Raw genomic sequence first — 25,662 nt, forward strand, 5'->3', positions numbered from 1 at the left:
TTTATAGAGTGGGGGAACTATGACGTCACTTTGTAGGCGGATCGGCTGTTAGCATGACACTGGTTCCCTCGACAAAAAGCCTATAGGATTTTTCCATAGGCTTTTATATTATCACACACACACACACACACACACACACACACACACACACACACAAACTGTGTTCAACCATAGTTCATGAAACTTACATGTTTTGTCCATCAAGATAATTCTCACAAAATAATATAACTTTGATGAATTTTGAAGACTACATAAAAGTGCCAGAACGTAAAAGCTAAATTTAGGCTATAAACGAACTACAGCACCACGTGTTTACATGGAATAATCGTAATATGAGTTTACCATACGAACCCAGAGTCTCCGCATCAGTAGAAAAGTGATAAAACGAGCATCTTCCATCTGAAGACTTGTGTTACATTTTGGGGCATACAGAAAAAAACATTGTCTACCAACAATATAATATTATAATAATATAACAACAATATATTCTAAAATTAATTGTATTACAAATTATACTACGACTGGAAAATACTGTAAGTTGATAAACTGTTTGGCGTAATGACGTTTAATGTCTCCGATGGCGCCTTTAATCCCATTTAGCAACTTGTTAGCAACCATCTTTTTAAAGAAAAGTATCAGTTTAAAAAATCACAAGTGGGGTGTAACTGGTGTGTTTTATGTCGTAGAATAAAACGTGAAAGTATTTTGAGCCTTTGTGAACCACAGACCTTATTTTAGGGATTTAACCAAAATCCCATTAAAAAAACCCATTGACTCTGGGACGGTGGAACCGGAAGTGCTAAAATGCTAACTGGTTTCCGGGTTTTTGCCTACAAAGTGACATCATAGTTCCACCACTTCTTCTTTGGGGCATATTTGGATTTTCAGCGTGAGAGCGCCCTCTGGCCTTCGGATGGAGATTTACTACTGATCACAGAACTGTGCTTCACTGAAAGACAAGCATGTCAATCAACAGCTTCTGCCTAATCGCGATTTATTGCCTTTGCGATTTAACTTCGATTAATTGTGCAGCCCTACAGTAGTGTACTTTGACAAAGAAAAGGCGTATGACACAATATGGAGAGAAGGAATGTTAATTAAAGCAGCACGGATAGGAATAGATGGCTTTATGTATAACTGGTTGTTACAGTTTTTATTTAAAATAACTTTTGCAGTTCAAGTTGGATTAGGTCAATCTTAGACTTTTGAAGCTGAAAATGGTATGCCACAAGGGAGTGAAATCAGTCCAATTCTTTTTAATATTATGATTAATGATATTTTGACCACTTAGGGTATGGTGTGGGGTGTGCTTTATGGTATTTTTTATGATGGTGCTATTTGGAAGAAAGGGTCGAAATGTATCTCAAGTGACTGCAAGCATGCAAACAGCTATTAAAAAGGTGAAAAATGGACTATAGAATGGAGTTTTAAAATGTCAACAAGTAAATCATGTTTTATGTTCTTAAGGGAAGACCCAATAGACACTGAGTTGGTATTAATAATGGTTTTAAGAATTTTGTTTTTAAGGAATTCGGTTAGATGAAAGTTATACTTGGAAGAAACATATTGAAGAAACAGGTAAAAAATGCAGGGAAATTTTAAATGTGAAGAGATCAGTTGCTGGAAAAGAGTGGAGAGCAGCACTACAACAGCGAACGTGCTGTAGGTGGCGGTAGACATTTAGATATGCGCTCCAAAAACTAAGGAAGAAGAAGAAGAAGAAGTAGTGGCTCGTGTGTGTATAAAAATGAGTGAGTTGGAGGCATGGTACATGGATGAGTCCCGCGAGGACCAGAAGCTGCCTCACAGACTGGAGCCGAACCAGCGCGTGACTCCCAGACAGCTCGAGCAGATCGGAGTTTATCACTGGAAGGTTCGGTCAGAAACCACACACACATTAACACTGCACGCGCATCACGTGACACGAGCGGCATGAGACTTGGTGCTTGGTGTGTATTATGGATTAATGCATACATAGAATCATCTAAAATAATATTTATTCACTTTTTATGATTGTTGCAGCACAACACCATATATGTCCAAACTTCAACAATAACTGTCATGATCCACTTTTACAAAAACATTATTTTTTATGGTTGTCGTGGTAAGCATAGTTATTAGTGTAAACACATTATAAGGCATTCAGACAATTATGATGAACAATTAGTTTTGCTGCACTAACCCTGTACAACAAGTGTTTTGGTACTACCATGCAATTATGCTCTAGTAACACTTATTCCTTATTCACCTGAAATAAAATAGATTGGAATATACAGAAAATGTAACAACAGCTTGTTGTCAAGGCACTGTTTTCATTTAAAGTTGAAGTAAAAAGTAGAATAATATATATATTTTTTTAAATAAGAGTTTAATTCTATGTAGAATTGTAGTATTTAGAAAATTAGAAACCACAAAAACACAACAAAACTATTAAAACTTACTAGAAAGAGAAAATATAACGTGTAAAAATAAAACTTAATTCAAAATATTAACAAAAATGAATAGTATTTTAGTGGCACTGAAATATGACTGCTTGTCAGTTTCCAAATTTTTGGATTTTTTTTCTCTCTCTCTTTTTTTTTTTTTTTTAGTTAAATGCTGATATTTATGAAAATGACCCTGAACTGCAGAAGATCCGTGAAGAAAAGGGTTATTCCTATATGGATATCATAACGATTCACCCAGATAAACTTCCTGATTATGAGAACAAAGTAGGTTATGCATATTCACACGATTCAGTTTGTATGAAATAAAAACATTTCGGTATATATTATGCTTATTTTTTGTAATGAAATCCATCTGTAAATTTCCAATTCCTGCTTTCCAGGTGAAAATGTTCTATGAAGAACATCTTCATCTTGACGATGAGATCCGCTATATACTGGACGGATCGTCTTACTTCGATGTGAGGGGCAAAGATGAGCGCTGGATCCGAATAGCTGTATCTAAAGGGGATCTCATCACGCTGCCGGCGGGAATTTACCACAGATTCACCGTTGATGAAAGCGTATGTGTCTCAGAATTCGCTGAACTAAAGTTGATTTAAGTGTATGTGTCTCAGAATTCACTGAGCTAAAGCATTTCCATCTGTGTTCACGTGTGTGTGCACTTGGAAGGGTTAAATGCAGAGCACAAATCCTGAGTATGGGACACACTTCACTAACTCACTCACTTATAGGAACAGTTCCCCCAAACAAGAAAATTTGCTAAAAATGTGTTCCCCCTCAGGCCATCCTAGATGTAAATGAGTTTGTTTCTAAATCAGATTTGTAGAAATGTAGCATTGCATCAGTGTCTCAGCAATGGATGCTCTGCAGTGAATGGGTGCCGTCAGAATGAGAGTCCAAACAGCTGATAAAAACACTAGATATAAATGAGTTTGTTTAATATGAAGTCTAGAAATGTATTGTGGACGATGCTTTTGGGTTATTGTGTTGTTTTTATAATTTTTTTTTATTGTGATGTTTTTGTCAGCTGTTTGGTGTATAGTTTTGATTGTTGAGACACTGATGCAATGCTACATTTCGACGAAGAAACAAACTCATTTACAAGTTGAATGATCTGAGGATGAGGACATGTTAGCAAACTTTTCATTTTTGAATCAACTGTTCCTTTAACTAAAAGAGTGTTTTGCTTTTCTCATCAGAACTACACTACAGCCATGCGTCTGTTTGTCGGTGAACCGGTCTGGAAGGCCTATAACCGCCCAGCTGATGACTTTGACATCCGTAAAGCCTATGTGAACTCCCTGAGGTGCTCTTCAGATGCATGATGGGATTGGTTTAGTTGGTTTAGTTCATCAGTGATGATCAGGAGAATCAAACTCTGCAGTGCCTTGACACGGGTTACAATCATGAGAGCTAGATCTAATAAATCATTCATTACTTTCTATTAAAAGATGCTGGGAACCACTAAAAGCTGATCAGTTTTCATGAATAAGACTAATTTACATTATATAGTTGTACTGATTATAATAAAGTTATACTGCAATGCAACAACAAACTGTCATGGTAAAGAAGACATGTTAGAAAAAGTCTGATTAAATGAAAACGTGTTTGTCTGTATGATCACTAATATGCTTCCAGTTTAGCGTATGTGTTTGTTTTACTATTCATATCGCAACAGTAAATAAGCATGTCTTTATATAGAAATATTATGCTATTAATTAGCTTAAAAGAGACTGACTCCTAGTTTGATGATCTTAACGCATTTCACAGATTTCTTTGTTCATTGATTAAATAAAAGAGTATTTTCTCTGCATCGTAGTTGTACAAATGAACTGGTCAAGCATCAGAAATGTATGAAATATTGCATGTTTTCTTAGAATTTTCAGTTTTTCACGTGTGCCGTGTTTTGTGAAGATTTGGACATTTTGTGCAAACAACCCAAATTTGGGGCTGAAAATTTATAGGTTAAAAAAAACCCTTAAAATTTTAAGATATAAAATTTTAAAATATATATTTATTTATTAGAAAAGAAAAGATAAAAAGTACAGAAAAATATATGGCACATATGAAAATGTGATATAGGGGCACTGAATGATTCAGAAAAAAAAAAAAATGTGTTATCCAGCATTTACAATTCAAGAGTTGTTAGCAAAAAAAAAAAAAAAAAAATTTAATACTCAGCAAATATAGTATTATTATAATTATGATTTTATTGCAATCATAGTATACAGTTTATTACTGCGGGCTGCTATTTTTTTGTAAAAAAAAAAATTTAAATAAGATTATTATAATGGTGATTCTCAGCAAGAAACGCATTCAATTTAATTGAGCTTGATCAAACTACTGAGGAGTTGTAGTGCCCCACATGGGCAGATTTTGACACAACTTGGTGTGCATCCTCAGAATGACTTCTTGTGTATGCATATCAAGTTTCACCAAGTTTAAACATTGCATTGAGCAGATAGAGGTTAATTAGTGAAAATGGGCGATGGCAGACTGTTTGATTGGATTATATCATTAAAACACGTTGATAAATCAATTTTCTTTTCTCAGCTTTTAGTCATGATGGTCTTGGTGCGCCATGTGTGCCGAGTTTCATGTGAATCGAACAAAAAATCTAGGAGGAGTAAATTTAGGACAGGAAAATGCCATTTTGAAATCAAATAAATGGCAAAGGAGTAAACAAACAACATAGTTCTCCTAAATATATGACGCATTAATAAACAACATCAGGTCAGGTTTTCACACATTTATTAACAAGATTTCCTTTTCTCATCTTCAGAAATACACAGTACAGTTATAATTAGCTTAGACTCTTTGAAAACAATCACTTAATGCATTTAAAAGCATTTCTCTTGATTCTTGAAACGCAGGTAACGTAACCCTTTTTCTGCTCTGTGCGGAGCGAATATCACTGAGTTATCAAGTTAACTTTGGTCCTGTCTGTACATGGTAAGCACAACATATGTGAACTCCAAATGCGGAACAGTATTTTCACTCGTAATCATCCGGTAGCATCCTGCGTGTTGGATTGTGGCGCCTCATACTAGCTTGAGGCACTGGACGTTGAAGCTGTCTCCCTCTCTACAGGCGGCGGCCTCCAGCAGAGCCTGTTTCTTCTGCGTGCTGCGCGAGGACTCCAGCTCGTACATGGTGGTGAGGTTGAACAGCACGCTCTCGTGCAGGTAGAGCGCCGGGTCCTTGTGCACCAGGCTCTCCAGCTGGCCCAGGGACTCCTTCAGCCTTCCCAAATACAGCAGACATACAGCTGCATTGTTGTTTGCCTGAAGAACAAAGTCGGCCTTGTTATCACAGGCAGGTTATCCAGTGCTGTTTGTCTGGCGGAGCATCACTCGGTCACGTGTTAAACTTACCACTGGGTTCTTGGGATCGAGTTTCAAGACGCTGGAGAAACACGTGTGCGCGTCTGCATAGTTATTCTGACTCAGATAAACAAAAGCCCTGTGGACGACATCGCATTCAGCTTCAGGACAATCACAGAAGCACGTATACTACAGATGAACAATGTTTCTGAAAGTTTGTTAAGGATGCATTTATTTGATCAGTTTTTATAGAAATTTATTTCTGTGATGCGCAGCTGTATTTTCAGCATCATTACTCCAGTCTTCAGTGTCACATGATCTTCAGAAATCATTCTAATATGATGATTTACTGCTCAAGAAACATTTGATTATAAGCAATGTTGAAAACAGTCGTGCTGCCAAATGATGTTAATAAACCAAGATGCACAATATCAACAAAATCAAAATAAATAAAAACTTTTGTTCAACAAGAGCACATTAAATTGATCAAAAGTGACAGGAAATACATTTTTATATTAATTTATTAACATTAAAAATATTTAAGTAGAATCATTTAAAATATCTATTTAAAATTCTTATATTTAAGTAAATAATAACTGAGCAATAAATCAGCATATTAGAATGATTTCTGAAGATCATGTGACACTGAAGAGTGGAGTAATGATGCTTAAATATATTTAATTTACAATATATTCACATAGAAAACAGGTATATTAAAATGTTTTTACTGTATTTTTTTACTGTATCAAATAAATGCAGCCTCGATGAGCAGAAGAGACACATCTTTCAAAAACATAAAAAAAGCATAAAAACAATGTTGTTCCAGCTTTTGACGGGCCGGAGTGTAAACTGATTGCATTAAATGACTGAGGTCAGAGCAGAAATCAACGCTCACCTGTTCATCAGCACTGAGGTGTCTTCATCAGGTGTTTTTCCCTTTGACTGACAGGCTTTCTCCACATCCTGAAAATACCTCTCAGCAGTTCTGATGTCACCAATCTAGTCATATGAGCAAACAGAACATTAATTACGTTCTGTGTGGAGATAAAACATGAAGAGCGAAGCAGACTCTCTGATCCTCTTTAAAAACAAGCAACACTGCAGAGCGAAGACAACGTTCTGTGGCTTTCCACGTACAGGTAAACATGGCACATTTCAACCAAAAAAGGGTCCAACGTGAAGCTTTACAGCATTTTATTGCTTTTTTCCCCAGACCTTTGATGTGCCCTTGATGGACATAATTCTTAATTTCTCAAAATAACTGACCACAAACTTCTGGACAGTAGTGTACATATAGCAGATGCACGCTAATACTTAAAGCACAGTTCTAAAGTTCAGAATTGTAAACTATGTTTTGCTGTTGATGCCATCTGATGCACCTGTAGGAAAATACGGCCCATTCCACTCAGCAGCTGCACTCTTTGCTCCGGCTCGTACTCGATGATGGAGTGATACGTCTCCACCGCCAGCACAAAGTCTTCATGTCAAAGAGAAAATAAACACCTTTTACAAGTCTGACAGGATTACACACCATCTCATTGCTTCGAACCTGCGTTCTGTTGAAAAACTCTTAATGACTGTCAAGCTCCAAGAGAGCAAAAACACCATGACAGTACCACAAAATGCATATATGACTGTTAGGAACCTCTAGTGATTAATTCCATGATTCATAAAGTCATATGATAGTTTTGTGTGAGGAACGGACCAAATGCATCGTGTCAGTTTGAATATTGCGGGATGAATGAGATTTGACAGCTGCAGCGGATAGTTAATCTCATTCAAAGCTGTAAATTACTTGAGAAGACTTAGAATATAGTTTATGAGGCGTAAAAACTACTGTTAAGATACATTTTTATCACTGAGCTTGACAGACGTGGTCACTGAAAAGACCAAAAGTGAGTGAGATGTTAATAACAGGCATGCGAATAAGTGACTAGACAATAGTGAGAAATGGTTCTAAAGTGTTCCCTTTTTTTCTTCTTCTTTTTCAAATATAATTCTTTACACACACAACCACACATTGTACAACATTCGGCGAAATACTTTTTTATGTTTATTTTATAGAAAATAAATCAAAACATAAGTGATATATATTAACATAAGTCAGGAATAGAACTGACAATTTAAGAATTTATAAATACTTTTAATTTTTTTTAATTTTTATAATTTTTTTAATTTGATTATTATGATGATTTGTATGTAATTTTTTTTTATTTTTTTTTATTCCCTTGATTCAGTCTGTGAGTTTCTTCAGTGTGAGTCTGCTAACCAATGTGTGTCACTACAGTCTTTGGCCAGCAGATGGCACTTGTTGAACATGATAACTTGCAAAAACAGGGATTTCTTTAGCTACTCACAGTCTGGCATACTATAAAGATATGGTAGGCTATGTGTGCATACACACTATTTTACCAGTAGAACAGTAATCAGAAAAGCTATTTTCTCAGTAGGCACCTGCTTGAAGGAAAGCCTGTACTCTCTCTAACCCTAGAGTATGTGCACAGATATGATTCAGGTCAGATATGAATGTGTGAGTGAGTATATGTTTGCTAGCTCTTCCACTCACGTACCTTCATCATTAGCAGACAGTTGGCCATGGAGTACATCACTCTGCTCAGACGTGACCTCCACAGCTGGATGGAGGCTGAAACACAGAGCAGAGAGAGAGAGAGAGAGACTGAGCAAATGGAATAGAATTGGAAATTGCAGTCTTTCCCTACTTTTCCCGGCTCTAAACCATCAATTATTTGTCTGCTGGCGGGAATTATAGTGCAGAAGGAAAAGACACAGTGACAATCGCATTTATTTTCCCCCTCTGGCTCACTGTAGACCCCCATCAGCGAGCCGATCTGATATCATATGTGTGTGTGTGAACAGACTTCAGCTTATGTGTCTCAGTACTGATGCTGTGTGACCACACAGACCTACAACATCACGCTTTCTCCACTCCTGCCACACAAATCAGAATTGTAAGAATATTCCAGAAAGCAAACTAATTAAATGGGTCATGAACTAAGAAACCAAAATTCCCTTATCTTTTGACATATAAGAGGTCATTGTTCTATTAAACCATCCCGTAAGTTTCAGAACTCAAAACTTTGTTGTTACTCTAAAAACAGCTGATATTGAAGGCAGTCTGTCAAAACGACAGCTTCTGGAATGTTCTACTCTATGATGTAATAGTGTGGATAAGCACCGCCTCCACAGAAGATGATCAATATGCTTGTTTGAGATGAGCAAAATAAGCACAGAACCAATCACCGGTGATCACCGCAAGATGCATGCTTGTTAGAAAAGTGTCAGAGTTACGTTTGACTTGCAAAAAATTCTCATCTCATCAAAATCTCATTGGTATCTGTTCAACTTCGAGAGATCAGAACTGTCCGTCTTGACTGAGCTTATTTCACTCCTCCCCTCACTGCAGCTCTACTCTCCCTACATTTCAGACGAAGCGAGGCGTATCTCAAACAAGCCTAATGACTGCTTTGACATCACTGCCTGCTTAGCCCCGCCCACTGATTTGACATTACTGCCTGTTTAGCCCCGTCAACTTATTCGACATCAGGATTCGACATCACTGCCTGTTTTTCTACATCACTGCCTGTTTTGCCCCACCTACCGATTCAACATCACTGCCTGTTTTGCCCCGCCTACCAATTCTACATCATTGCTTGTTTTGCCCCGCCTACCTATTCTACATCATTGCTTGTTTTGCCCCGCCTACCGATTTAACATCATTGCTTGTTTTGCCCCGCCTACCGATTCTACATCATTGCTTGTTTTGCCCCGCCTACCGATTCAACATCATTGCCTGTTTTGCCCCGCCTACCGATTCTACATCATTGCCTGTTTTGCCCTGCCTACCGATTCTACATCATTGCCTGTTTTGCCCTGCCTACCGATTCAACATCACTACCTGTTTTGCCCCGCCTACCGATTCAACATCATTGCCTGTTTTGCCCCGCCTACCGATTCAACATCACTGCCTGTTTTGCCCCGCCTACCAATTCTATATCATTGCCTGTTTTGCCCCGCCTACCGATTCAACATCATTGCTTGTTTTGCCCACGCCTACCGATTCTACATCATTGCCTGTTTTGCCCCGCCTACCGATTCTACATCATTGCCTGTTTTGCCCCGCCTACCGATTCTACATCATTGCCTGTTTTTGCCTGTTTTGCCCCGCCTACCGATTCTACATCACTGCGTGTTTTGCCCCGCCTACCGATTCTACATCACTGCCTGTTTTGCCCCGCCTACCGATTCAACATCATTGCTTGTTTTTGCCTGTTTTGCCCCGCCTACCGATTCTACATCATTGCCTGTTTTGCCCCGCCTACCGATTCTACTCATCATTGCCTGTTTTTGCCCCGCCTACCGATTCTACATCATTGCCTGTTTTTGCCCTGCCTACCTATTCTACATCATTGCTTGTTTTGCCCCTCCTACCGATTCAACATCACTGCCTGTTTTGCCCCGCCTACCGATTCAACATCACTGCCTGTTTTGCCCACGCCTACCGATTCTACATCATTGCTTGTTTTGCCCACTCCTACCGATTCTACATCATTGCTTGTTTTCTGCCTGTTTTGACCACGCCTACCGATTCTACATCATTGCCTGGTTTTGCCCCGCCTACCTATTCTACATCATTGCTTGTTTTGCCCCTCCTACCGATTCAACATCACTGCCTGTTTTGCCCCGCCTACCGATTCAACATCATTGCTTGTTTTGCCCCGCCTACCAATTCTATATCATTGCTTGTTTTGCCCCGCCTACCGATTCAACATCACTGCCTGTTTTGCCCCGCCTACCGATTCAACATCACTGCCTGTTTTGCCCCGCCTACCGATTCAACATCATTGCCTGTTTTGCCCCGCCTACCGATTCAACATCATTGCTTGTTTTGCCCTGCCTACCTATTCTACATCATTGCTTGTTTTGCCCCGCCTACCGATTCTACATCATTGCCTGTTTTGCCCCGCCTACCGATTCTACATCATTGCCTGTTTTCCCCTGTTTTGCCCCGCCTACCGATTCAACATCACTGCCTGTTTTGCCCCCGCCTACCGATTCAACATCATTGCCTGATTTTTTGCCTGTTTTTGCCCCGCCTACCGATTCTACATCATTGCCTGTTTTGCCCCACCTACCAATTCTACATCATTGCCTGATTTTGATTCTACATCACCCCGCCTACCGATTCTACATCATTGCCTGTTTTGCCCCGCCTACCGATTCAACATCATTGCTTGTTTTGCCCCGCCTACCTATTCTACATCATTGCTTGTTTTGCCCCTCCTACCGATTCAACATCACTGCCTGTTTTGCCCACGCCTACCGATTCTACATCATTGCCTGTTTTTGCCTGTTTTGCCCCGCCTACCGATTCTACATCATTGCCTGTTTTGCCCCACCTACCAATTCTACATCATTGCTTGTTTTGCCCCGCCTACCGATTCAACATCACTGCCTGTTTTGCCCACGCCTACCGATTCAACATCATTGCCTGTTTTACCCTGCCTGTTTTGCCCCGCCTACCGATTCTACATCATTGCTTGTTTTGCCCACACCTACCGATTCAACATCACTGCCTGTTTTGCCCCGCCTACCGATTCTACATCATTGCCTGTTTTGCCCCACCTACCGATTCAACATCACTGCCTGTTTTGCCCCACCTACCGATTCAACATCACTGCCTGTTTTGCCCTGCCTACCGACAGTAAACAGTACAATATAATAATAATAAAAAATAAAGGCAGTTCATGACCCCTTTAATTTTTTATTTTGTATAATGTTCACTGAGGTCAACTTATAATGTTAACAAAGAGTTTTGCATAAAAATACATAATTTAGAAGTAACGTTCCATTCGTCTGAACATTCCATTTGGATGGGCGTGGCTCATTCTAGACTCAGAAGTAAATACCCACTGCTACGATTGGCTAACGGTTTTGCATATATTTTAACACGCCCGTCATCATCACACATGGGGAATTGTTTTGAAAATGTTGAGAAATGGCAGACAGTGAAATTCAATGATACATGTTTGAGCCAAAGTCTGTTCCCGAATCAGAAAACAAAGAACCTGCATCTAAAATGCCAAAGATACTATAGCCTGTGACAGCCTGGTAATCAATCATCTGTATTTATATTTATTCTTTATGTATTTGTGAGGTAGTTAGCCTATTATATATTAGTTTAACTGAAGATGCTATAGAAAGCTGTGTATGCCGCTATGTTTTTAACAACGTTTTATATTTCATTGATTGTGGCAAATAAAGTTTAGATACTTGGAGTTACCAGTTATAGCTGACAAAGGATAAATTACACTGTTTCATGTAAACAAAGTATTCATGATAACTATGTCAAATTCTGCCTACATAGATGGGCAGTTGGGCACTTTAGTGATTTAGGTTAAAACCGTATCCACTTTATTTTTCAAATAAGAGCAGATATTAAATTAGTAAATGTCAATTGCGTCCAGCTATTTTTAGCTGTACTGTACAGAACGGCTCGTTTTGCTGCTTGATACTGCAAACTGTTGTGTCTTAGCATATTATTTAAATGTATTATCTTAATAACAAACACACTGGTTTGTAGTGCAGTTTTACCATTTACTGCACTTTGTTATTCTTCACTTTATTTCCCTACAGCGGCCAATGAAACGGATATCTCGCACATTCATAAAAAAGGGCTTACTGTAAAAAAGCATTAGTAATACATGATTAAAACATTGTCACTCACACTTGTGTTGCCACTTTACTGTCAGATTCAATATAGTCAGCACAGCATCGTCTTTTAGTTGCAATCTCTCTGAAAATCCCATGTGGAATTGTGTCTTGTTTAAAAACTAATCCACACAAAAATGAAACGAAATGATCAGGTTGTTACTGACTCTTTCCTATAAAGTTAGGATCAGAAGGAAGGTTGTTCAACTGTCAAAAAGGCTTTGATCTTCTTCTGCAGGGGCGGGCTTTCGTTGCACTATGATGTCATAATGTGACACATTCCAAAACGAGTCAAGAAGCAGATTTGCTTCAATATAAGCTGTTTTTAGACTAACGGGAAAGTTGTGAGTTCTGAAACTTACGGGAATGTTTTAATATGTCAAAAGATCAAATATGAATTTCACAATTCATGACCCCTTTAAAAGTAGGACTGTTAACCAATCAACCCTGTCAAAATAATTTTTATTGGAATGGAACAGTTTGCTGAAACTGGACAAATTTTTAAAAATCTGGCTTTTATGGTTCATATAGTACCATACACTGAGAATATAGAGCTCATACGTGAAGAAGAGAAAACAGAGACACAAACTGAGCAAAAATATGCAATCTGGTGCAGATGAGAATATTTATATGATGAAATTGTGATGCTTGTAATGTAAATCAATGAGATCTTTATAACAGTATAGCAGATACTTTCATAAAATGTTAGTCATCACTCTATAGCTACAATAATATGTCTTAGTAAGATATTTAAATGATCAAAACATAAAATGCAGTGCAATCCAATGATAGAGAGATGAAGAAATAAACGCTCCCCAAAAGCCTGATGATATGCAACAGGTTTTTCAGCAAAGTTTCGATCGTGTTGATCATTTAATGTAACCAAATTATTTTCATGATGTGTCCATCAAATTAATTGCAATTTACTGAGATATAAGAGGTATTGATTAGAATTGGAGAATAAAAATCTGAATAAAACATTTTCTGCTGTGGTCACATTGTTTTTTGGGGCACACAGGAGCAATAAATAGCCAGATAAAAAGGGTTTAGGGTGAGAGCTCTGCTACAGACGTCCCACTGAAAGCACATCACACCCAGAGACGGCAGGGGGCTGCTGAAATCACACATTCTCCTCACAGCTATGCTGAAGCATGTATTTATCTCTGTCTTCACCAAAACAACATGTGAGGAAATCAATGGAGCATGCAAGACTTACAGACGCATCAGCTATCAGCTCTGATGGATGGCTCGAGACGGGATCTTACGCTGCCATCGGCGGCTGTTTCTCAGGGTGTTTTAGAGAGCAGACTCACGGGCCAGACAAAGCTTAGAGGCTCGAAGTTTAAAGGTGATGTTTAAAAATATCAATTTTTCCATGGCCAATATATATTACAAATACATACTAAATATATACTGTGGACAGAAAGTATTTGTATTTTTCACACTGAAAATATATTTCATTTAAACAAAATTAAACAAAATGTCAATATATTACAAAATTTCATTCAAGGGGCAGGAAAGTAAATACCAATCTTAAAATACATTTTGCTTAAATCACATTATGATTAAGAATTTTTATTAAAATGAAATGAAAAATGTAATTACATTACATTTTTTTTTTATAGGGTTATGATTAAGAATTTTTATTAAAATTAAATGAATTTTGTATTTATTTGTGTGTGTGTGTGTGTTTTATATATATATATGAATATTCTACATGTTTTTAATTAGAGTAATTTTTTTTCTATATATATATTTATATTATATATATATAAATATATATTACACACACACACACAAATAAATAGTTTTATTTAAAGTATTTTTTTTTTTAAAATTTTAAAAAATTTCTTAATCTTTATTTTCATTTAACTTTAATACAAATTCTTATAAAATCTAAAGTATATCTTAGTATTATTTAATGGATCTGAGATAACATTTTTTGTAATTTTTATTTTTGTTTTTTTGTTTATTTTTTAATGTTTAATATGTATTGTTAATTGTTTATTGCTGTTACATTGTTAATTTTTGTTTATTATTTATATGTTTATATATTTATGTATTTTTATTGATGTTTAAATATATATATATATTTTTTTTTTTATTTTTATTTTTTTTTAAATGGGATGACGAGCACAGTTTTCTTTTTTTGTGTTGATATTTTCCCTATTTTTGTCCTAATAGGAAGTCAGGACATTGTCTCATGTTAGAAAATATTTTAATATTAGAAAATATAGATATATAAAAACAAAAATCTGTATATTTTTTATGTCCGCAATATACACTTCAATATACCATCTTTCTCTTATTACAGTCTTTCCTCAGCGCAGATTTTAAGACAGTTTTACGTCTATATGTGCAACTCTCTTAAAAAGTCTGTGCTGTAATTTAATCATCTTAACTTATATGAAATATAACTAGTTTGTTATCATAAATCATAATTTTAATTTTATAGTATCTTAAAAAGTCTGTGCTGTAATTTAATCATCTTAACTTATATGTAATCATCATTATTTACTTGTTTTGAGGTTGGTTGAGAGGTGAGATTTTTGTGGTCTGTACCGAGTCTGTTGTCCTGCGTGAGGTTCATCATACTCCCGTCCTCAGCTAAACCCTCCTGCAGGTTACTCAGGATCTGTGAAAGGACAGGAGCAGAAGTTTTACAGCACTAATTACAGCGAGGCTAATTCAATCTGCCAGCAGGTGCAGGCGCTGAGGTGTAAAGTTCAGGTCACCTTCTGACAGACGCTCTTTATTCCGTGGAGACGGTCCAGAGTTTCCTGAGGCTTCTGCAGGTACTGAGGGAGCTCGGCGTGCAGAACACGCATGGAGAAGGGCACCATCGAGCCTAGAGCATGCAAAACAAACACACAGAGAGAGAGATCAACACTGATGCATGCTCTTTCTCTTCTGTTTTTCTGTCAAGAAACAGACTGCATGCTGGTGAAACGAGAGCCTGCGGCTTTAATCATGCGCCTCTTTGATATCAGGACAGATCCTGTAATGCAGACCTGAGTCAAGCACTGCATCACCGTCTGAAGAGTTCACCTGACCAGCTGCATAAGCTTTTATATTATCTATCTGCATCTCTCCAAATAAAGCTCTGTTGGGTGATGGGCTGATTTTATGATTGCTCTTGAGAAAGAACTACACTTCCTGTCAAAAGTTTTTGAACAGTAAGATTTTTTATGTTTTTTAAAGATGTCTTTTTTGCTCACCAAGCCTGCATATTACATAACATAACTGCATAACATATTAAATGTCTTTACTCTCACTACTGATTGATTTAATGCATCCTTTTTGAACAAACGACTGATTTCTTTGATTTCTTTGTATGGGTGGCTATTCCTCAACATCTTAACATGGCCTTACGCATGAACTGTACAAGTATTAAATAGCTCCAGGACTCTTACCTCTTCTTCCCGGGTAAACAGTCGGATAATATTCATAGTAGAGATTTGGATGATCCAGATTCCCGAAGGGCTCCAACTCCAGCTCTGCATTCTGGAAAAGGTTGAGCTTCACCAGAAGAGAAAGACGCACAAACCACAGCTGTAGAGAGAAAATAACGAATTTATTCTACAATTTGTCTCCTCCGCATCACCCTAGCGTCATTTTGGAGAGTATACACTGAACGTGAACAGCGAAAGCTTTTCTGTGTCAGCTGCACCACACGGATACCTTGTTTTCACTGTGTTTGTGAAAATGTGTTTGTCAGGAGTGTTTTAGAAATGCAATGATGAGGAAACAATCATAAAAACAATGTTATATTAGCAAATCACCTCTGCATGATTAATTTAAATCCTCTCCTCCCATAAACGTGGCATCTGAAAGTGAAACTCCTACAAATGCATATCAGCCACAACAATAACAGTGCTAATGTTTCAGTGTGTCTTTAGTAGCTCCTGACACGAGCTGAATCTGGCCCCAGTGTGCTTCTGCTCACCTGCAGGGAGTCAGTGGTGTGGCTGGTGGGCTGGCCGCTCTTGCCGTAGCCCTGACCGTGAGCCGTCAGCAGTCTGCCCGTCAGGTCCACGGCCGCCCTCCAGTTCTTCGTGCTCTGTGAGAGGAGATGAAGACATTAAACACAGGAGGCGGCACTCGAGCATTTAAATGACGCTGCCTTTTATTACGACAAGACTTCCACTTAAAAACCTTCAAAATGAGCATCGAAATGGAACGAAGATCAACTGCGATACAAACAGGCGACTGACATATCAGGCTTGTTCACAGCAAAGTTTCACTCACATGTGGCATAGATCTGTTTTTTAGATGTCAGCAGCAGCTACATTTACATATACCCCAGTAGTCTGCTTTATTCATAATGATGACTCGATTGAAAAGTCTTCATGTTAACACCTCAATCGATTTCGATTGATTTAGATCTAAATGAAATTTCGATCGGACTGAAAGGGGTTCAAAAATAACTAGCTCATTGCACATAAATGAGACACGACAAGAGATTCAGCCAAAAGGCAGACTATATTTAAGTAAGCGTAGTGCTATATTTAGGGACCAATTCACACTATTAACTAGTTGCATATTACTAGTATTTTAGCTGTTTATTAGTAGTTATAAAGCCCATATTAATGGCTTATTATGCATGAACATATTTTGGATCCCTTGAACTCTACCCCATACGCAAACATAACAACTACCTTACTAACTATGAATAAGAAGCAAAGTATGAGTTTGAGGCAAAAGTCGTAGTTAATAGTGAGAATTGGACCTTAATAGTGATCTTAGTTTCTTACAGGAAACAGTCACAGATGCACTAATCTATGCTAATTATACAGCTGATGTAACATATTTCCATAACTCTATAAAACTTGAAAAAATAAAAAAAATAAAAATAATAATAATAATACAATCTAGGATCTTTACTCAGTGCATGCCATTGTAAAGACCAAGTCTGTAAACCGTGCATCGACAAAGTTATTTTATCTTGTAAATCTGCTTATCAACAGTTTTTTTTTAAAAACTACTGGGTGGAAAATAAAATTAGAAAAAAAAATAAATAAATAAAATAAAGGCAGAAGTTACTATTTAATGACAACTTAACAAAGGATTAATCTTCTAATTAAAAAAAAAAATTAAATTATAGATTTTTGGGGGTAAAAAAAAAAGTTAGCTAATTGATCTTAATCGAAATTCAGCGTTTGACCTCATGTAGCTTGTTGGTAATTTGGCTCATGGAGGTGTGCATGTCCCTTAGATGGGATGCTGTCTGTTAGCACTGTTTTTCCATCTGTGTTCATTTCTCATCCTGAGCTGAGTCTCTCTTCTGCATTTTCATCGCCCCATAACCTCCTTTCACTTCTGCTTGCCTTCTTTTCTCTCTCTCTCTCTCTCTCTCTCTCTCTCTCTCTCTCTCTAGCCAGAGACCCCAGAGCCTCTAAATCTTCATTAGAGCGGCAAATGAAGCCGAAAACCACTGGCAGGAAAATGGGCAAAAGCAGCAGCCACCACTGAGATAAAACATAAGAGAAGTCAATGACAGGGGAAAATGAGGGTCCTTCCTGATGTGATGTACTGCACACTCACACACAACTCCAACACACACACACACACCACACACACACACACACACACAAACACACACACACACACACACACACACACACACACACACACACACACACACACACACACACACACACATTCTGCTTTTTTAAAGAGACACAAAAATCACCAATGTATTAATGGCCTTTTTATTGACTTAATTCTAAATATGTGACTGCAGTTATTCATAGTTACTGAGCTGAAAGTGCTACAGAAACCCTGTTTGTCACGGTTTGGTTGTGGAAGGAAAGGGAGTTAAAGTGAGAGGATCTATTTGCATCTTTTTATCACAAAAACACAGGAAGATAATGCATTTTTACTGTACTGTCCAGATTGTTGTATTTATTGTCTAAGGATCAGTGCTGTCAGTGTAAACACACCTCGAGTCCAAGACACATTTCCCCTTTTCAATTTGGCAACAAATCAAACTAAGTTAACACAGGAATCAATGGGAAGACTTCAAAGTGAAATTAAAATTGTTTTGAGCTTGAACATCAGTAGTTCAGAATTAAGAATGGCTTTCAAACTCTACTTAAATTATAGAAAAAAGCCTACATACAAAATGAAAGCATCACATTTAATTTCAATAAACATGTACTCATTTGTAGAGTATTAATTCAATACAGTGTAGCAGTAATGAACTGGCTGATGTACTCATAAAATCTGATTATTTGAACAGTTATATGCTTTCACAGCTTGCCTTCTCATCAACACATCAGATATTTAATGAATTGTTATTAAAATCAAGCAAGAAATGAAGTAACGAAGTCAGTCTTCATCCTGAACCATTTAAAAAAAAAACTAATTTTGAAGTTGTAAATAAAACAAATAAAAGATTATTGGAGTATGCTTTACAAGAAAATACCATTAGAGTCTTTCTAACTTCATGTTTAATTCAATGAAACTTACCATTTCATTGCGATTACTAAAAAAAAAAAAAACCTTGCAATTAGCAATTTCTGAGTGAAAATGTAAGTCAATCCTAAACCTTTTTTTTCCCTTCAGTTTAGCCTCAGTTAAATCATTAATTGAAGTGAACATTAGATTAGTCTTATTTATAAATATTTGGCAACTGATTTTTGTATCTGATAATATTGGTAAGGAGAAGCATACAAAAACAGAAGGAGCAGGAGATGCACACAAACACAGGTCAAAACCTTCAAGAGATTAATCCACAATGTTGCACTTTGCAGCCAGTTTAAATGAATTAACAGTAAACCGGGATGTAACTTCACCCTGGATGTAAGTCTGGTCACATTTAAACTGGCAGCCTTCAATCTTTAAGTGACTGTTTCAATGTAAATGCAATCTTATCTTGTTTTCAAATCCATCCATCTCGCTATCTAAACCGAACCTCTAAATGAAGCAAGAGATTCAGTCCTCTGTCGGCATAAAAATAAGCTGGAGGATGGTTGATTTTTATTTTATGGAGATGGAGTGGGGGTGGTGATGGTGGAGGGGGAAAATATAATCGCTGGAACCCCGTACGGAGCAGACAAGAGCCGGATCAGAAGAAGCAGAGAATAAAAGAGAAATGAGCAGACAAGCGGAAACAAAGGCTGCTGAGAGCTCGGCCTTCTGCAGAATGAGTGATTTTCTCAGGTTCAGGTGAGCGGCACGTGCTGTGTTTGAGACTCTCCTCTCTGTACAGACACACACATGTCTTCTCTCTGGGGACGACAGATCCCGCTCCCAGACCATACATAAACAAATATACAAATATATATAAACAATAAAAAGAAAAGAGAACTATATCCACAAGCCCCATGGTAATTGTTATTAAACACAACTTCCCAAAATATCTGAGGCTTTTCCATTGCACAGTGCAAAATTAGTCAAAAGTTATCTGTCACTTATACACACACACACACACGTTGGGTTTCCATGTTTTATGGGGACTCTCCATAGGTCTATTGGTTTTTCTACTGTACAAACTGTATCTTCTATCCCCTTCACACAAAACTACAGAAAGAAAAAAACATTCTGTATGATTTATAAGCTTCCCACATGTGGACAAAAAAAAAAAAAAAGAAAAAAAAAAAAGAAAATGCGCCACAAGGTCAAGATTTACTGGTATTACTATCCTTGTGGGGACATTTGGTCCCCATAATGTAGGGAACACCCACCCCACACAAACACAAACAGGCCAGAATTTAAGAATTTATTTTACATATTTGAATTGCATATAGTAACACTTTAGTTTAGGGACCAGTTCTAACTATTAACTAGGTGCTTATTAGCATGCATATTATTAACATATTGGCTGTTTATTAGCACTTATAAAGCACACATTCCACATCCCTAATCCTGCCCAATGAGTTTTGCTTGACGAGTTTAGTTTTCAGGCCATATTTCCTATTAAAACAGAAAGTTTGGATGGGCCATGTCAATATTTATAATTAACTGCAAATGATTAAGTCAAATGTTTCTTTGTCAGTTTGATTTCTGTTGCTCGAGCAGGAATGCATGACACCATCAACACCACGTTCATGGGTTTGATTCCCAGAGAATGCATGAACTAATCAATATACACTCTGATTATCTTTAGGTAAATTTGTATGAAAAATTCTTGAATGTGAATGTATTTTTTTGTATTTTTTAGGTGAATTGAGTGTGATGGCTTTGATATATTCAGTGTATAGATCTTCTGAGTGTTTCTCTGCTCCAGAGCTTTGTGATCTGGTCTGTGAAGTCCAGGATCTGGGGATTAGAGCTCAAGCTTCCACAGGCTTCACACACACACACACGCAGTGTCTCCTTGTCATTCGGTGAAGGACGTGGGCACAGCGGGCAAGGCTGTGCATCTCAGGCCTGTCTGTGTGTTCAGAGGTAGATCAGTGAGGCAGTAGTTTTGGGCCCCTAGAGCTCCAGCTGACACGATACAGCACTGCACACACACACACTCTCAGACAGAGATGGCCAATACTATGCGATATACCATGTTTATGGATGATATATTGAATATTCCTGATATATACTGTATGTGTGTGTGATGATTTTGCTAGTGATACAAAATCAAGCAACATCAGCATGTTAACATGCACCCAAATAACCCATTTATTATCAGAACGGTGGCTCAATCGAACTGAAAAACCTTTCTGTAAACACCTCAATTAATCCGAATGAGTTCAATCAGAATGAAATGGATTGGATTGGAAGGAGTGGTGTAGAATTTAAATAATCAGATTTAACAGAAAACGAAAGCACTTAAATGCTTGAATGTGACTTTTTTTCTCAATAGAGTGCTGCAGCCATAACGTATTTTTGGAAACAACTTCTCTTTAATATTTCTGGTTCTGTGTTTAGCTTTTTACTTCTCCCAGTCTTATTTAGGCTTCAAAATTCACAAGTTGTGTTCATTTGTGAAGATCATATTGGACATGTAAGAATCATACACTTTTGTTGGTCACACAGAGTTTATGTTCTGCAATCATCGAAAAGCCAATGGAAAAATCCTATTGGGTTTTTGTTGAGAGGATTCAATTCAAATAACTATATTGTGAGTGACTATTCTATATTTTGCTTGTCCTACAATAGTCTCAGAGAAACTAGAAGCTACTTTGCCAACTAATGGCTGGAATACATTACACCTGCACCAATTTCCAGTTCGGGGCAAATCAATGCTAGTTAGCTTGGACAGTCATGAAACTCAAAAAGAAATGAAGATAGTGGGCAAATACAAAAAGTGAAGCTTTGCCATAAATGCCCCTCACCTCCAACTTAAAATATCCCAGCCATAACACAAAAAAGACAGCGAACACGTGCCTGTCTGTGCTTAAATGAGTCAATAAATATGATGTGCTACTCACGATCAGACGCTTGAGACCGAGGGAGTTCTGCTCCACTGAGTTGGCTGAGAGCACCTGTCTCTTCATAGCGGCCTGCTCGCCCAAAAAGCGCTGCATGAGATCTTTCACCACATCGCCCTGTAAATCAGAGAGCTTCAGTTTCTGCTTCACTCACTGTTACACAGACTTAAAAAACCAAGAGCAATGAAAAGTGACTATAGTCTCTGGTTTATTCACTTTATCTTAGTTAACTAAACATAGTTTATTTACTAAATATGTTATTAACTGCAAGTTAAAGACCTGAAAGATTGATTAAAATAGTAATATTATAATATAATCATTTTTCTATGTTAATATATTGTAAAATGTAACTGATTGCTGTGAAGCATTACTCCAGTCTTCAGTGTCACATGATCTTCAGAAATCATTCTAATATGCTGATTTACTGCTCAAGAAACATTTCTGATTATTATCAATGTTACATATGAACATGAAGAGTTATGCTGACAAATATTTTTGTGGAAACCATGATATTTTTATTTTTCAGGAATCTTTGATTAACAGAAAGTTCAAAAGAACAGCATTTATTTGAAATACAAATATTTTGTAACATTACAAAAATGTCTATCCTGCCATGTTTGATCAATTTAATTCATCCTCCCTGAATAAAATCATCAATTTCTTGAAGAATGGTAGCGGCTGACATATTTCCTACTAAAACAGAAAGCTAGAAAACATTAGTTATGTTAGACAGCATATCAGCCTAACAGGCATATAATGGACATGGACTACAAGGCTCAAAACTCTCAAGTGGTCTTTAAAGGAACAGTTCACCTTAAATAAATAAATAAATCACATATTATATGCTCATTTTGCACCAAGCATGCTTTTTAAATTAATTAATTTATTTATTTTTATTTGAAACCCAAAAATTTGTTTAAAGAAACGTTATGCAGCATATTCCATGTTAAATAGAATTTTTTTTTTTTTTTTTTTTTATCAGTACTACATGACTAGAGAAAACAGACAAAAAGTGCTTTGCTATAAAGCTAAATCCGTCACCCACAATGCACTGCGCTCTTTCCAACTGTCTGAGGGCAGAGATACAAAAATACGATCTCTAGTTTTCACAAAAGCCCTGGGCTGGGGTGTCAGAAAGTCACCGGGTGATGTATTTTACACCATCTGCTCTGTTAAAAACAATGTTTTTAAAATGCGGTTCTGCAGTGATGCCACAGAATAACCATTTCGGGCTCCTCAAAGGACCTTTCATTGAGGAGTTCTTGAAAGAACCATTTTTTCTTAGTGTGAAGGACCTTTTAATCATCTAAAGGACCATTTCCATGGATGCCAAAGGTTCTTCTTGGATATACAGACTGTTCATTTCTATACACTACTGACACGCAATACAAAGCCTGTTAAAGACAGCCTTTCATAATGAGACTAAATTCATTTTTGGGTCATTTGAAATTTGGAGATGTCATTTTGCACTGACCTGTAGGTTGTCAAACTTGAGTCCAGGCATGGCCAGCTGCTCTCTGTCTATCTGGACAGGACTGACCTGCTGTGTGGCCACCGATATCAGCACCCTCCTGGTGTCTTCTGAGGGAAGCCAGGCGTCACAGCGCTTATCCAGATCACTGGTGACCAGAGCGCTTCCGAAGGGGTCGTCGCCGCTCGGGAACACAGCCTGGAGCTTGTTCATGGGCTCTGCGGGAGCTACCTGAGGTTTGGTAGCGACGGGGGTGAAGTACGTGCCTGCCGCGGTGGGAGCAGATACGAGAGGAGACTCTGGCGGGGCGGCTGCTTTGGGCGACTCTGCGTTAGGGTTGCTGATTGATATGAAAGACGTGGACGTTGTGAAAGAATCGAAGAAGTCTGATGCGGGGTTGACCGCGCTGCTGTCCGTGAAGAACTTGCTGAGGCTGGGGCTCGGCTGGCACACCTGAGGGACCAGTTTGTTGGGGGTTTCGGTGTTGCCGATGGTAAAACTCGGAGATTTTACCAGCGTGGGCTGAAAGCCGTCGGGAATCAGGGCTTGTGCTTTGAGTTGCACACCCTGGCTGAAGATGGTGCACACCGGGACAGACTCGTCTTTAGGGGTCGTATCTGTATTTATCTCAAGCGCTGATTCCTGAGTTTTGGGAGCCGCTGGTTTTGGGTCGTCTGGTGCAACAGTTTCCCTTTTGTCATCCACCTGCACAATCTTCTCGTTCTCTTCTTTAAATAAAGCCTCAGATGCCTCCTCAGGTTCAGCAGCGCTGGCTGTGCTCACCCCTTCGATTCTTTCTTCTGCATCTCCGTCGGGTGTCTTTGGCTCCTCCTCTTCATTCTGCTCCAAGAGCGAGTCAATGGGAACCACGTCCTCTTCCTCGCTATTCGGGGAGTCTGAAATCATCACGCTCTCCATCATCTGGTCATTCAGCTTGTCCACCAGGCTCTCGGAGTGACTGCTGTCGTCCCGCGGCGAAACGAACGCTTCGGCGTCCAGGTCGATGCTCTCTTCTGTCAGGTCAGTCTGGGGCGGGACGCAGGCTTCTAGCGTCTCATCTGCTCCGTCTATATCCAGAGTAACAGGCCTCTGGGCTGGACCTTCACTGCTGTCCATGAGTCCAGCCTGGATGCTCCCTTCCAGTTCAGACAAAACAGAAATCAATGATTTAGGATAAACGACTAATAAATACACTTCACTTATAGAAGCACCCTTGTGAAAAAGAAGGACACTTTAGCATACTTATCGCTCAAATGTGATGTTGTTATAAAATGTATGTATTTTTTTATATAATTATATTTATTCTTCATCTGAAAGCTTCCCATTGATGTATGGTTTGTTAGGATCGGACGATATTTGGCCGAGATACAACTATTCAAAAACATCTGGAATCTGAGGGTGCTCTCTTAAATCTTTATCGCCTTTAAAGTTGTCCAAATTAAGTTTTTAGCAATGCATATTACTAATCAAAATTAAGTATTTACAGTAGGACATTTACAAAATATGTTCATGGAACATGATTTTTACTATTTTGACCCATGCAATGTATTGTTGGCTATTTCTACAAATATACTTATGCCTGCTTTTGTGCTCCAGGCTCAAAAATATACTTAATGTAATGTTTTGGACACTTAATTGCATGTTAGCTGCAATTACATGGAAAAGTATTATAGTTTAAATTTATATTCAGAGTGCTTTTGAGAGCACAGAGTGCAATGACTTTTTCTATAGTTCACAAAATATTCAAGGAAACAATGGCTTATCGAAATACTACAATATAAATCAGAAGACTTAATAACAGAGGAATATTCTCTGACAGATGACGCTTTTCTGAAACAACAAACTCGGTAAGCTTTTCTTGTTTTCGCCCCTAAACAATAATATGATGATTAATATCACATGAGCCCCTGCAGTCATAATACAAGTAACGTTTATGATAGAAATCCAAACATTTTGAAGGAGGAATTAATACAGAAATATGATTAAAAAGCATTTTTTCGGTAATACTGATCATATCCTGAATATCTGAGGAGCTGTTGCAACCGCGTACGTTAATGAATTTAGACTAAAACACAACAGCGTTGAATAGACATTTCAGAAAACGTCATATTCTTCTCAACACTTCGCATAGAGAATATAAATATTATAACAAAACCGAAAAAAAACGAGAGTTTACCTTCCGTGAAATGAACGCTAGGATGACAGCAGTGTAAACACACGCATGCGCACTGACGTAGTAGGTGAAATAACCCTACGGTGTGCGGAAGGTGTCAAACATCTTCAGCTGGTATTCTCGAACGAAACTTACGTTCACAACACCT

The 25,662-nt window shown here is 37.9% G+C and overlaps 2 protein-coding genes across 3 annotated transcripts; one reads left to right on the forward strand and one right to left on the reverse strand.

The window, feature by feature from the left end:
* Positions 1-1,699: 1,699 nt before the first annotated feature.
* adi1 (acireductone dioxygenase 1) lies at positions 1,700-4,260 on the forward strand. The gene is made up of 4 exons (XM_019069126.2): positions 1,700-1,873; positions 2,592-2,711; positions 2,828-3,007; positions 3,647-4,260. The coding sequence occupies exons 1-4, from the start codon at positions 1,748-1,750 to the stop codon at positions 3,770-3,772; spliced, it is 552 nt and encodes a 183-aa protein (XP_018924671.1). The 5' UTR covers positions 1,700-1,747; the 3' UTR covers positions 3,773-4,260.
* A 921-nt stretch (positions 4,261-5,181) lies between these two features.
* On the reverse strand, positions 5,182-25,658 carry trappc12 (trafficking protein particle complex subunit 12). 2 transcript variants are annotated; one of them, XM_042742870.1, is made up of 12 exons: positions 25,518-25,569; positions 23,345-24,490; positions 21,871-21,987; positions 16,446-16,559; positions 15,913-16,051; positions 15,235-15,347; positions 15,062-15,134; positions 8,341-8,414; positions 7,150-7,248; positions 6,666-6,769; positions 5,822-5,909; positions 5,182-5,731 (listed from the first exon to the last, which is right to left on the reverse strand). In XM_042742870.1, the coding sequence occupies exons 2-12, from the start codon at positions 24,455-24,457 to the stop codon at positions 5,489-5,491; spliced, it is 2,277 nt and encodes a 758-aa protein (XP_042598804.1). In that variant the 5' UTR covers positions 24,458-24,490; positions 25,518-25,569; the 3' UTR covers positions 5,182-5,488. The 2 variants fall into 2 exon arrangements, with proteins under 2 accessions (XP_042598804.1, XP_042598803.1); XM_042742869.1 differs by having other exon boundaries at positions 5,342-5,731; positions 23,345-24,477; positions 25,518-25,658.
* Positions 25,659-25,662: the final 4 nt, after the last annotated feature.

Source organism: Cyprinus carpio, chromosome B17, assembly GCF_018340385.1.
Source record: "Cyprinus carpio isolate SPL01 chromosome B17, ASM1834038v1, whole genome shotgun sequence".
Lineage (NCBI taxonomy): Eukaryota > Metazoa > Chordata > Actinopteri > Cypriniformes > Cyprinidae > Cyprinus > Cyprinus carpio.

Bases quoted from the DNA above. Each gene is read 5' to 3' on its own strand.
- adi1 (XM_019069126.2), top strand. From the start codon at position 1,748: ATGAGTGAGTTGGAGGCATGGTACATGGATGAGTCCCGCGAGGACCAG. The intron at 1,874-2,591 runs GTTCGGTCAGAA...TTTTTTTTTTAG, and splicing joins TCGGAGTTTATCACTGGAAG to TTAAATGCTGATATTTATGA. The intron at 3,008-3,646 runs GTATGTGTCTCA...TTTTCTCATCAG, and splicing joins GATTCACCGTTGATGAAAGC to AACTACACTACAGCCATGCG.
- trappc12 (XM_042742870.1), bottom strand. From the start codon at position 24,457: ATGGACAGCAGTGAAGGTCCAGCCCAGAGGCCTGTTACTCTGGATATA. The intron at 15,348-15,912 runs GTAAGAGTCCTG...TGCATGCTCTAG, and splicing joins TGTTTACCCGGGAAGAAGAG to GCTCGATGGTGCCCTTCTCC. The intron at 15,135-15,234 runs GTGACCTGAACT...GTCCTTTCACAG, and splicing joins TAAAGAGCGTCTGTCAGAAG to ATCCTGAGTAACCTGCAGGA.